General features: G+C 41.4%; 1 protein-coding gene and 1 long non-coding RNA gene across 3 annotated transcripts in view; one reads left to right on the plus strand and one right to left on the minus strand.

Annotated features, from left to right (window-relative positions):
- COL4A3 (collagen type IV alpha 3 chain) overlaps nucleotides 1-14,181 on the minus strand; it is a 130,704-nt gene that overhangs the window by 30,544 nt on the left and 85,979 nt on the right. For both annotated transcript variants that reach the window (XM_058702695.1, XM_058702687.1), the window contains exons 21-28: nucleotides 13,855-14,019; nucleotides 9,945-10,037; nucleotides 9,083-9,178; nucleotides 6,100-6,170; nucleotides 5,125-5,307; nucleotides 3,104-3,272; nucleotides 969-1,061; nucleotides 207-311 (exon numbers count right to left, since the gene is read on the minus strand). In XM_058702695.1, coding sequence (XP_058558678.1) covers nucleotides 207-311; nucleotides 969-1,061; nucleotides 3,104-3,272; nucleotides 5,125-5,307; nucleotides 6,100-6,170; nucleotides 9,083-9,178; nucleotides 9,945-10,037; nucleotides 13,855-14,019 — 975 coding nt within the window. The remainder of the gene's footprint in view (nucleotides 1-206; nucleotides 312-968; nucleotides 1,062-3,103; nucleotides 3,273-5,124; nucleotides 5,308-6,099; nucleotides 6,171-9,082; nucleotides 9,179-9,944; nucleotides 10,038-13,854; nucleotides 14,020-14,181) is intronic.
- The window catches only part of LOC131497003 (uncharacterized), a 45,744-nt gene that overhangs the window by 29,659 nt on the left and 1,904 nt on the right, over nucleotides 1-14,181 (plus strand). The gene's annotated exons all lie outside the window — the stretch shown is intronic.

A 14,181-nucleotide genomic window follows, 5' to 3' on the forward strand; every position in this document is an offset into this window, starting at 1 on the left:
CCCAAGCAGACGCTGCACCATCAGCACAGAGCTGGACACAGGGCTCAAACTCACAAACCGTGAGATCAATACCTGAGCTGAAATCAAGAGTCGGAGGCTGAAATCAAGAGTCGGAGGCTTAACTGACTGAGCAACCCAGACACCCTTGCATTTATATTTTCCAAACATCCACAATGATCCCTATGTTTTAAAATTTGTAAACCTACCCTTAGGTCCTGGGGGCCCAGGGAAGCCAATTCCTGGAATCCCTGGTTCACCATCAGGCCCAGGAAGACCCGGATAACGACATTTTCCTATGGATCCAGGGATACCTTAAAAACACACACACACCCACATAAGGTACTTCCCTTCATCTTGCCTTGAGACAAAAAGTCTAAGTTTCTGTGTCATCCTAGGCCTTTCTGGAAATTAAGAAATAATTTTAATATAACCCCAACTGTACGCTCTTCCTCTCCATTCTTATCCAGTATAGCTCCATTAGGAGCTACAGATAATGTTTAAGATAGAGCTTAATTCCTAAAAGGAAATATTCTAACTATCTTGGACTACATACGTCTCTCTCCATGCATGCAAAATTAAGTTTTAGATCAAATTGGCAAAGCAGTTACATTTTCAAATGAAGAAGCAATGGGGACTATCTTGATTAGCCACTGGCAAATGTCACTTATTCCCCCACCAAAAACCCATGAAGACTGTTCTGCTCTTGGGTTCCTTTTAAGTAATTATATCAAGTCCTTTTTTTTTTTTTTTTTTTTTTAAATCAGAAGTACCAATGGGGAATAATTTGGCTAATCTCAAAGAACAACAAGTCCGCTGCCTGTTGGCTTGTTATCTGACCAGACTCCGGCCTCTGCATTCTTTTAGAGCCAATAAATATATTTTTTCCTTACCAAAGGGACAATATTTTTCTAGAACAATCAGGATGCCATTTGATGTCGTGTACCAGACGTGACAAAGGGGATACTCACCAGGCGGACCTTGGGGGCCAGCACGGCCAGGGAGCCCTGGAGGTCCTGGGGGCCCTGGGACTGGTGTCGCAACACTGAATTCTCCCTTAAGACCTTAAGAAAGTTTGTGATCATAAGACTGGTGTGCATTTTGAAGCTTTTTTTTTTTGGTTCAGGGGGAGCAAATGTAATTATAAGGGGTTTATAAACATATCCCAAGGAATATAAAAAATAGTTTCTGCTTCCATAAGCTTTAAAACTGGCTTAAAGATGACCAACCCATTGAAACTTTCTTATTCAATTGATGAATATTTATAAGCATTTACTATTGTCTAAGCTTCAATTATAGCTCAACTCAATGCCGGTCTATTGAAAGGGAAGCTATTCTAAAAAAAATTCAATGATATGGAATTCAGTGTAAATGTTAGTGAATATTTATTTGGTAGGTTCTTTATTTATTGGGTGACTAGTTTTCACAGGAAGAAAGTATGGCATGCTGAACAAAAGATCAAGTGTGGCTTGGGCACATATTTTAACCTCTGTGGTAATTTCTTCATGTGTCATTGGGGAAATAATGCCTACCCAGTCCATAAAAATTCGAGATAATGTGGCTATGCTGGCCAACATTAAAAACATGTTAGTGATTTGAATTATCCGTATATTTATGGAAAAAGTAAGTTTATAGTAGTTTGATGGGAAAAACTTCATGATAATGTATTTTACGACAATGGAGTCCTTCACTAGAAATTCACATGTGGAAAGAACAGAAGATTTGAAGATGGATTAGAAGAGAGATCAGGAAAACTTTTTCTGTAAAGAGCCAGATAGTAAATAATCTGGGCTTTGTGGTCCAAATGGTCTCTATACCATAACTCAACACTGCCATTGCAGCATGAGAACAGCCAGGAACAATACGGATATGAATGAGGGTGGCTACGTGCTAGGAAAACATTATTTATGGACACTGAAACTTGAATTTCATATAATTTTCATGTACCACAAAGTATTATTCAAAAGATTTTTTCCCTAATCATTTGAAAATATAAAAACCACTTTTAGCTTGTGGATCATACATAAATATGCGGTAGGCTGGATTTAGACTATGGGCTGCCATGGTTTGCCACTCCCTGGATTAGAATAGCAGCCTCAAAAGTAAGGTGCAGAAGAAAAACACACACACACACACACATATATATATATATATATATATATATATATATATACACACATATACATATGTATATACATATATACATACATATATATGTGTATGTGTATGTGTATATATATACATATATATACACATATACATATGTATATACACATATACATATATATATGTGTATATATATACATATATATATAGTCACAAAAAAAGCTTTACGCACATGTGTGGACAGAAATGCATGCATACAATGTAAAAAATATACAGAAATGCTTGGGGAGAGGCACTTACATATTTTTTTACTGATAAGGGATACTATAAAACAATTTGGAGGCCATTAGTTTATTGAGTCTCACCCTTTAAAGTGATATTAGAAGTAAGAAATGACATGGTGGCATTATTTGTTGAAAACTGTCAGCAATGTGCAATTCTTATCTTCCGCCATGTTCTCTGCCACGGATAAACATTGGGGATCAGATCCCTCCTGAATCCATGAACTATGTTCAGTACACATGGATCCCAAAAGTTACTGAGGCTTTAGGACTATTGTCAGAAAACTATTCTTCATTTATCTTAGATATTTTGAAGTTTTATTTGTAAACCATCTATTGGATTATGGGTCAAAAGAATAAATTTGCAACAACATTAGTGGACCCTTGAGACTCAGAAGGGGCTTCTCAGGATCAATTTCATAGATTTCCGCCCCCCCTCTTTGTTTATCATAACTGATTGCCACTCATTCCATCTATTTCTGTTTAGCATATGGAGATAGACTATCGTAGGAAATTTCAACTGAACTTCTCAGTAACAGAGAAAATACATTTTCTCTGACATATCCTACATATTCTTTCTGAGTGTCTATGAGTTGACATATTCTACTTATTAGAAGTAAGTTTCTATACATCATTTTAGTCTTGAGGGAGCTTTACTTGCTCTAGGAACCATAGACCCACTCCATAGGAAAACAGGACTGGAAAGAAAACTAACCAACCGGCTTCTCCAGGTGGTCCGGGGGCTCCAGGAATTCCTTGGGTACCCTTTGGACCAGGCTCTCCCTGCGGTCCATAGTCTGGTGGCCCAGGTGGTCCTGCAGGTCCCGGGGGCCCAGGGGTGCCGGGATCCCCTGGAGGACCCTGGTCCCCCTTCTCACCAGTCAGGGCCTGTGACAACAGGAATACGTTTGGATGGTGCTTCATTCCAGTATCTCCTTCCACGGGTTAATCTTACCATGAATACGAGTACCAGATAAGCAGCCAATGAGAAAACTTTGAATCAAAAAGCAGGTATTTGAAGGGAATTGTTACTAAAATGAGACCGCTCTATGGTTTCTGCTGTTCTGTGCTCTTTGGATTTCAGCAACATTTCATTCACTCGAAGTCTCTGGAGACACACACTTGTGTCTTCTGGTGGGATGTCATACGTAGAACAGCCCCTAAGACTCTGTTCAAATCAGTCAACAGTTCAAATAGCTTTAGAGCGAACATTCGTGTGAATAGCATATTTCTCAACTAAAACCAGCACAGCAAACTTTTATTTGTTTTTTACCGGGTGTTTTCATTACAAAGGAGATTCAGGTCCAGATAGACTGTATTCATTTTTTTCCTTATAAAATATCTTTTGCTAGATTATGTCTTAAGATTTAATGGTAATGGTGAAAGCTATATGAGAGGTATGTTTTATACCAACTGTAAAAATACTGACTTTCCATGATTATATAGCTTAAATTGAATAAAATAATATAATTGTAAAAAAAATATCTTTTTGTAACTGCATAGGGCCATAACTCTGGAGATGATTTGCGTATTTTAAACAAGTTAAATATGACATAATAATTGAGTTCTTCTTCCATCCCAATATGGCCTCAAATAATAGATTTGACTGGATTTTTCATTGTTCAGGATCATGGGGTGACTCGGTGGTTTTGTGTTTTTTTGTTTGTTTGTTCGTTTTTCCTTCTTCCATAATGACAGGGCATAAGACTCAACACATTACCTCCTTGAGGTTTTTCTTACATTACTTTTACTAGAACTTAATAAAGAATTAGCAAGACGCAAATGGAAACATCATGTGAACTGTACTAGTGCTAAACCAAAAGAATTCTAGACTCTGTCCCTCTATAAGCATCACTACCACCCGGGGTGGGGGGACAGCCTGGCTGTTTCCCAGAGTCTGAGAAACACTGGCCCTGCCAGCTGCTCTGAGCCCAAAAGTATTTTGTAGTCGAAAAGGTATAACGAAGATTATAGGCCACATCTAGATCTTGGGGAGCCACACTTTATTCTGATATTAATGGGTCTGTAAACAAATGTTTAAATTTATTTGCCAAGTTTTCCTGTCCGAGGTGGGACTCTTTTAATTGAATAACACCGATGAACTCTGGGAGACACTGGTATTTCCTGGGGCAGGCTGGGAAGCATGGCTGGCAAACTTCTCCCAGATATACTGGGGGAGGTGCTCAGCCTCTGCCCCCTGACATCTTCAAATAGATCCCCGTAGGAATCTCTCAAGTGCACATGTGAGACATTCTATCCCTATCCCATGAAAAGAGAGAACTTACCTAAGCTTAACTATTTTAAAGGACAAAACATCTGATCTGTTTGTTTGACTAACCTCCTCCTAAAATTGTGCTTTATGCATTTATTTTTACTTCAAAGAATGAATATTGCCTTCAAGATATTGATCAAAACGTTCCCTTATTTATCATTTTCTAAACTTGTCTATAAACTCATTGGGCATAAGTGTGGAATTGTAACTTGCGTAGGAGACAAGGTCATTATCGATGTAGAATTTTATTTGGGCTAAAAGCACCACTGAGTGCTACCTATGTGTGAAAATACTACACACATGTGTTGGGGTTAGTACTGCTCATTTGAAGATGCCTCATTGTGCGGTTAGAGGGACGCACTGTGCTGAATGGCCAAGGATTTTATGAATGGAAAGTACCCAATGTGGTAACTTCAGAGCATATCAGTTGTAGGGAGGGTAATTCGAAAAAAGTTACTAGATACCAACCGGTTCCCCTTTAGGTCCTGGTGATCCTTTTACCCCGGGGGTTCCAGGAATTCCATCCAAGCCTCTTCTTCCAGGATGCCCTCTGAGCCCAGGGTCCCCTGGGGCACCCACTTGCCCATCAGGCTGAGGTGCTTCCCCTTTTTCTCCTTTAAGTCCTGGATCCCCCTGAGCACCCGGGAACCCCTAGGGCAGTACAGAAACGAGTCTGCATTGCAATTGGGTACAGCTGTTCTTGTGCCAATCTTAAAAAAAAAGTCAACCAGAATTTTTCAAGTGTAATGAACATGGATATTTTTCAGACACTTTCTTTAGCCTACAAGTATAACTTCAAGCTTTTTTCCCTCTCTATTTGCTTTTAAAACTGGAATTCAGTTAGCACAATTCAATGCAACACACACAATAATATTGGTCAATATGACACAGATATCATCGTAACTTAGATTCTGTTAGAATATTGGAAATTTTAACATGCATCTATGGATCATTTGATTGAAATATATATATCTCTGTATAACTCTCTGACTCACCGTGATAGTCAAAACTTTAATTTCTAATAGTTTATCGAGGTATAATTTACATATCATAAGATATATCTTTATACGAATACAGTTCCATGACTTTTAGTACATTTGTACATTTATGCTACGATCACCATAATCCAGTGTTAAAACATTTCCGGTACTCCCTCGGATTCCTTCAGATCCATTTGCAGTCATGCCCTGTCCCAACCGCAGCCCAGGCAACCAGAGATCTGCTTCTAGTTCTGATCCATTTTAAATGATTCAAAGTTCATTAATTCATTCACTTATTCACACATCATGAATTTATTCATTTAATCAAGTCTCTATGAAATGCTCTAATATTAAGTACTCTTTGCCAGGCACCAAACTGATAACCTATGTGTGGTGCTACTGTACTTTCAGAACGTGCTGTTAGCCAAATTGAAACAAAAGCTCCCAAACCATGAAATCTTACTGGATATCCGGGAAGACCCGCACTTCCTGGGGACCCTGGGCTTCCTTTAGTGCCAGCTGGCCCTTGTCCGCCTGCAAAGCAGTGAATTATTAAATATTTGTTGAATACCAACTCTGAGTAGCCCAGGTAATGCAGGAGTTGCAGGAAATAGGCTGCTTTCTTCTGAGGAAAGAAAGACAATTTCTATCTCAAAACACAGAGGGAGAGGATGAGAGTAAATAACTGGCATAAGAGATGATGTAAAAAAAAGCATTTAAAAAATGCTTGCCTCCCTAAAATTCTTGTCTTTATAATTTTAAGGAGATAGGTTTATTTTTTGATCAAAAAAGCAATGTATGCTCCTTGTGAAAAACAGATTCAGAAAGAAGAGAATAAAAATCACCTATAGATCTACCACCAGAGGACAATATTTGCTAAAATTTTGATGTATGGCACTCTTAAATTTCATATCCATAATTTTATATCCATGAATGTGTAGATGGCATTTTGGAATCTATACATATGTCAATAAATACAGATTTATAGCTTCGCTTTAAATGGCCGCAGAGTAGCCTGATGTGTGGATCAACCAACATTTATTCAGCCAGCTGCTATTTTAGAATTTGGATCATTTTTCAACTTTTCAACATTGTAGTAAACAATGTTATGGTAAATATCTCTAGATAGTTAGTGCTTCCGATTTTTCTAATTTCTAATTTTTCTAATTTTTTAATTTAAATAAATGTCTAAAAGCGTAAGCACAAGACAAAATGGACACAAACTTCTCTGAGGCTCTGGGCATCCGTTGCCAAATTGCATTTTGCTGTACAATTTTACGCTTCCTATATGTATGTAAGTGTATCCGTTAAGGATATACCGTAAAGACCCTTTAGAGGGTCTTTTGGGCGGATCTCAAGCCAATGTATTAATAAATGGATATTCCGATTTTATGTTTTGCAAGATTCGAGTCAGGGTATGTTTTTGATAGTAATCCAGATGCTTTCACTGTTTATGTATCTCCTTTGAGCTGCACCTGTAGTATGTCAAATGTAGAAAAATCAAGGAAAATACAACACAACTACTGGGTCAGCAGCAGCGAGCTGCCCACCCACATTCTACCCTTGGGTCACTCAAGGGGAATGTAGAAAAATAATCATTGCTTTCCCTCCATTCTTTGCCTCCCTGTCTCCCTTGCTCCTTCCCTTTCTGTCAGCTTTTGTTTTAATAGAACGTTTCACCCAGAGTCTTAGGCACCGAATAGGAACGGCATGAGGGACAGGGGGCCCGTTATGCCCACCCTTCACCCCCTCTTTGCCTCCCCCGCTTCTCCCCTCTCAAGCCTGTCTCAGAGAGTCAGGGGGCAGAGATGGCAAAGTAACGAAGGCATTTATAAAGGAACAGGAATGATGTGAGCATGGCAAAGGACCCCGGCTGAGTGCGTGTCCTCTCTCAGCTGGCCACAGTGCCATTAGTGTTTCTTCTGTGGACGGTGACCCCACTTCCCGAAGCCCCTGTGCCGATGCAAATGTCTACCCGATGGTGGTAACATACAAATATTCCCTGATCGATGTTGCCAGGCAGACCTTTGGATTCACTTGCTTCAAAGGGAAGCCCCTGGCACAGCGATTGAAGGATGCCAGCGTAGAGAGCAGGAGCATGGCTCAGGAGGAGAGTGGATTTCAGTCCAGGCTTTGCCACTTCTGAGCTATGCCACCTTACGCCTCAGCTTCCTCATCTGTCAAATGGGGTCAATGACAGCACCTACCTGTAGGACTGAGGTGAGGAATAGGCATGGAGGTCCATACGACACCTAGCAGACCAAGGTGGTCATGGCAAAACCAGGACTGCATCGTGTGACAGAGGCCCTGAGTAGCCAGGGGAGAGGTACCAGCGGCGGAAGAACCCAACTAATGAGTAGAGACTTTCTCTACCTCAAGATTTTTGTCCATGGCCAGTTCTGTGACCGAGAAAGGGGAGGTGCAACAGCAGAGACAGTGGACAGTCTGAAGCAACCCTGTGGGGTGGGGAGTCCTGGTCTGGCACGGACATCCAGAAGAGAAGCAACACAGGCTCTGTTTAGCTCGCAGAATATTGGCCTAGCGGATGGTTTTTTTCTTTCAAAAATGGAGTTAGCAAATTTTGAAAAAAAAAAAAATGAGATTTCAGCTAAAAACCCGAGTTTATTTCTTCTCATGAAAAATTGGAAGATTTATCAACACGGGCCTAAAGTGCTGCCAGTAACAACAGACCAGAGCTGGTGCACGATGGCCCCCTCCAATGTGCCTTCCAGTTTACCACAGTCCTCTCCACTCCCTACTGTGCCCCACTGGTGTGCTTTTTTTTTTTATTGCATTTGTATCCTTTTTTTAAGTTTATTTATTTATTTTGAGAGAGAGTGTGAGCGGGGTGGGGCAGAGAGACAGGGAGAGAATCCCAAGCAGGTTCTGCGATGTCATCGTGGAGCCCGATGTAGGGATCGATCTCAAGAACCATGAGTTCAAGACCTGAGCCAAAATCAAGAGCCAGACCCTCAACCGACTGAGCCACCCAGGCGCCCTTGTACTTGTGTCCTGAATGAAACAGTGCCTATGCCCATGACTCTACCAAAAGCGGGGATTTAAAAAACAAACAAACAAAAAAAACCCAAACAGACTGAAGAGAATTGTGTCTTTTAAGAAAAAAAAGAGAGAGAGAGAGAGAGAGCTTATTTCTTTATGGAAGAAAAAAGTGGTGTGTGTTTGGTATGGCTGCCTCACTCCTCCAAGTTACCTGCTGGATCCCTGTAGGAACCCCAGTCTACAATTCCTGGGGAATACCATGGTTTGCTAGAATTCGGCAACTAAAACGGAAAAGGGGAAAAGGCCAGTTTCTGTGTTATTTCGGCTTACTTTATGTTAACTGAGTATACGTTTGAAAATCTCCAAATTCAGGGAAACCCCATCACTGACATTCAAAAGTCTGACCCTTTTTTTTTTAACCACCCAGGGAGCTGATCCTTTTGTACCTGGGATTCCTTTCATGCCGTCTAACCCCGGCAATCCTGGAAGGCCCGGAGGCCCTGGGACACAAGGGCACTGGATGCACAGGAGGCCTGGTTCCCCTGCAATGATAGCAGCTTGTTACTCATGAACCCACATCTAGTCCTCAGAAAGGACAGATACTTCCTAACCACACAATCATTTATTACATTAAGATTTGTGTGTGTGTGTGTGTGTGTATGTGTGCGTGTGTGTGTGTGTGTAGTGAAAATCATCTAGGACACTGTGCATTTTTTTATGTTGTTGATTTTTATTTTATTATATATATATATATTTAGGTTTATTTATTTTTGAGGGTGGGGAGAGGCAGAGAGAAGAGAGAGAGAGAATCCCAAGCAGGCTCCTTGCTGCCAGCATGGTGCCCGACTTGGAGGCTTGATCTCACAAAGCATGAGATGATGACGGAGACGAAACTAAGAGTCGGGCGCTTAACCAAATGAGCCACCCAAGGGCCCCAGACATTGTACATATTAATAAAAAGTCATTCATCTATTAGAACTGCTTACTTTATCCATCTGACCTTCTTAATGTTCTCAGAGGAAATCCTGAGTCAAGCATAAAACATCCTGTATTACAGCCACCTCTCTCCTTCAGTGCAGGATAATACTCATATTCCAGGAACATCCAACAATTTATTGCACGGGTGCTAAATAAATGATTGATTTATAGATAAATGAAAACTTTGAGGTAATTCTTCTGGAAAAGAGGCCAGCCTTGACTGTCTGCAGTTTGGGATCATTGTTGTTTTGGTGGGGGAGGAATCAAATGGGGGCAGTAATGATGACGAGCATGGCTTACTTGAATAGAACAACCATTGATTGAACCAACCTTTGGGCCCATCGACTCCTGGGATTCCTGGAAACCCTATAGGGCCTGGAAGTCCACTATCTCCAGGTGGACCTTTGCGAAAAATGATGTCACCTGCAAAAAGACAACACCAGAACTTGATTTTTATCTCTTTATGTGTTTTTGTTCAATTAGCACGTTTCTGCACTATGCATTATTTTATACGCACTCCCCCATATTTGTTTTAGAAGCCGAGTCTTTTGAAGGTTCGTCTACACTGAAGACTGAAGCATGTTGACCAGCTTTTCCTTTCTCATTACATATGTGATTTTTCTAAGTTTATTTATTTTGAGAGAGAGAGAGAGAGAGAGCGTGTGTGTGTGTGTGTGTAGGGGAGGGGCAGAGAGAGAAAGGGAGAGAGAGAGAATCCCAATGCTCAGTATGGGGTGGGACACAAGGCTTGATCTCACAACTGTGAGATCATTACCTGGGCTGGATGCTTAAGACTGAGCTACCCAGGGACCCAGGGGCCCACACAAGTGATATTTTTTAATACTGGTGTAGTGATTCTTTGAAAGCTCGTTATATGGTTATTTCTCATCATATAATCAACTCGTGTTATTTTATTCAGTTACTTCTAATTATTTCAAGACTATTCTTTTAACATTTTTAGGCAAAGGGTCAAATCTCATTTTTCTATATATCTTGGATACCTTGAATCTTCCTGATACATAGTAGATGCCTAATACAGACTGAGTGAAAAAGTTCAGACAGAATATCATCTGTTTTCTCTGTATTGCTTATTCACATCTATCAAGTTCGTCATTTTTAAAAAAAGTTTCTTTATTCGTTCTGAGAGAGAGAGAGAGAGAGAGAGAGAGAATCCCAAGCAGACTCCATGCTGTCAGCACAGAGCCCTACTTGAGACTCAGTCTCACGAACTGTGAGATTATGACCTGAGCCGAAGAAATCAAGAGTCATTTATCCAAGGGATACAAGTGTACTGTTTCGAAGGGACACATGCACCCCCATGTTTATAGCAGCACTATCAACAACAGCCAAAGTATGGAAAGAGCCCAAATGGCCATCGATGGATGAATGGATAAAGAAGATGTGGTAGATATACACAATGGAGTATTACTCGGCAATCAAAAAGAACAAAATCTTGCCATTGGCACCTACGTGGATGGAACTGGAGGGTATTATGCTAAGTGAAATTAGTCAGAGAAAGACAAAAATCATATGACTTCACTCCTATGAGGGCTTTAAGAGACAAAACAGATGAACATAAGGGAAGGGAAACAAAAATAATATAAAAACAGGGAGGGGGGCAAAACAGAAGAGGCTCATAAATATGGAGAACAAACTGAGGGTTACAGGAGGGGTTGTGGGAGGAGGGATGGGCTAAATGGGGGAGGGGCACTAAGGAATCTACTCCTGAAATCATTGTTGCACTATATGCTAACTAATTTGGATGTAAATTTAAAAAAATAAAAAGTAAAACAAGTTAAAAAAAAAAAAAAAGAAATCAAGGGTCAGACACTTAACTGACTGAGCCACCCAGGTGCCCCTGAGCCTTTCATTCCTAATGTGGGTCTTCAAGAAAGCTCTTTCCAGTCCTTCCACAAGCATATGCTACTATAATGCGACAACGAACAGCTCATTCTCTTCGGCTTTTCTGTTCTATGACCAAATTTTTGGTCTTGCCATTTCAAATGTAGGCACAAGGCAATACTGATGAAACTAAATATTTGAAAATGGTACCTATAGCTGCCCCAAATTTCAGAGCAACAAGGTGCCAGTGGAAACATTTAACTGAGATGGAATGTGGTCCATGTAATGTCTGTTTGACTTGGAAAGGAAGGTTCGTTTTGTGATCCAGTTTTCTATGTCTTTAGAATGACTGGATAGTTATCTTTAAACAATAAAATCTAACTGCAGTTTTCTACTTAATGCAGTCATATGTGTATTTACACATTGATACATTTGTATTTACTTAAACATTTTCATACTCCTGTCATACTCATTTCAACAAATACTTGAGTACTTACAACGTTCCAGCCCCCTGTGCTACGTTCTCGGCTTAAAACAGCAAAGTAGACACTGTCTCTGACCTCCAAGAGCTTTGAGTCTTGTAGGGGAAACTGACAATGACAGGTAACGTGAAAAACTCTCCTACTGGATAAGCTCGGGTGTTACAGGATGTGGGCTCAGTGAAAACTCCCTGTTGGGCTTGAACTTGAAGGTGCGACTCGAAGGGCAGACGGGTGTTGTTTGGCAAAAGATAGGAAGCCAGCGTTGTCTTGGAGGGGAGAGGATGCATGCACGGTGTGCCAGGGAAGGGGCTGTATTACCGCAGCACCCCGACTGTGGCACTCATTAGCTACAAGATGTTAGTGTTAATAATTCAGGTAAATGTCTGGCTATTTGAGCAATATTTGAGAAAGAACAGAAGCTTCCCTTTAGGCCAATAGCTATTTAAGAAATTATCCCATTAATAAAAAGATACAATATCCAAGAACAGGTTCATCAGGTTCATCTTCCGCAACACGAGCATCCTAAACCCACATCCTGAAAAAGACTCAGAGGACTATAAATTGTTCAAATTCTCAACACGGTGAAACGTTTCAGTTTAGTTTTGCTTTGTTTTCCACGTTGGTTCACGCCATAGCTTAACAGCTTTTGTTCTTAGATATTGTATCTTTTTATTAATGGGATAATTTCTTAAATAGCTATTGGCCTAAAGGGAAGCTTCCATTCTTTCTCAAATATTGCTCAGATAGCGAGACATTTACCTGAATTATCTTATTAACACTAAGAGTTTTCTGGATTATTCTTTTGGATTTTCCAAGTTTATAATAGTACTATCTATAAATAATACATCCTTCCTTTCTTAAAAACAAAATTCCTGGAGCCCCTGGGTGGCTCAGTCGGTTAAGCAATCCGACTCGATTTTGGCTCAGGTCATGGTCTCACAGTTGGTTCATGAGATCGAGCCCTGAGTGGGGCTCCATTGCTGACTGTGCAGAACCTGCTTGGGGCTGTCTCTCTCCCTCTCTCTCTGCCCCTCCCTCACTCATGCAGCCTCTCCCTCTCTCTCTCAAAATGGGTAAACAAACAAATAAAAGAAAATCCTTGACAGGTAGAAAATTCTTAAGGCTATTAGGAGGGTTGAGTACAAAACACAAGACCTACAAGGCAGCTTCTAGAGAGGTGTTTGGGACACAAAGAGTGACCCACATGTTCCGAGGTTGTGTGTGCCTACCGGCCAACACAGAGTGCTAGGTGCCTTTACAGGTTGATGCAGAGGAGAGGACACCCCCGGGCATCAGAACTTCCAGAACTTCACATCCTCCTGGCGGCAGCTCTGTGGTCTCTGCCCCAACTTGACCTGGCAGGATCTTGCCTCATGCCCTTGCTGCACACCTCCAGCCCACACGCTGATGCCAGGGCATAGGATGCCCTGAGAGCCATGCCAACACAGCCTGGAAGTGTGTGTGTGTGCGAGGGAGGTGGGGTGGTTAGTCTGGTCCCGTGGGATATATTCTTGACCCATGATTAATAGGAACAGGTGGATAAATTCTTGCCTCTGTTTCCTCTGGGACAGACTGTCCTGAAACAAAGTTAATACAGCTTCTTGGAGGATATTCTCCAGGGACTGAACAAGCAGTGGCAAACTTGGTCACCCCCTTCTCTGCTTCGCTCCCCCTTGCTCCTGCCTCCCACTGTGCCCTCCGTGGGAACTCAGCCTAAAGCTTTGCCGCACCTGCAAAGCCACCATTCCACCAGAGCTGTTTTCACAGTTAATGCGACGAAACACCAGCAGGAAGATGGCTCCTAAGACCCACACGGACGGATGGCCAAGCTGCAAGTAAGCTTCTCCATCGCCACTGATCTGCACACATCTGTCACTTGGGCCATGGCCACAAAAGGGGCCCCGTTAGGTACCTACCTGGTGGTCCTGGGTATCCCGGCGACCCTGTGGGGCCTGGTGCCCCAGGACAACCCGGGGACCCAGGAGGCCCCACTGCATTCTTTCCCGGGGGTCCTCGTTCCCCTTTCCTTCCTTTCACGCCTGGGAATCCAGGGGCTCCTCTGAGGCCAGGCCTCGACGACCCTTGGAGAAAAGAATCATTTTACCATATTTTAAATTTTTTCCCGATTCACACGTTATCTTTCAATTGCAAAATGTAATATGTTCTTATTAATAAAAGTTGCCCCATCAAGAGGTATATAAAACATAAAACAAAAAGAGAATATCTTCCTTCATCTGTGGCTT

The sequence above is a fragment of the Neofelis nebulosa genome, chromosome 2 (assembly GCF_028018385.1).
Source record: "Neofelis nebulosa isolate mNeoNeb1 chromosome 2, mNeoNeb1.pri, whole genome shotgun sequence".
In the NCBI taxonomy this organism is placed as follows: Eukaryota; Metazoa; Chordata; class Mammalia; order Carnivora; family Felidae; genus Neofelis; species Neofelis nebulosa.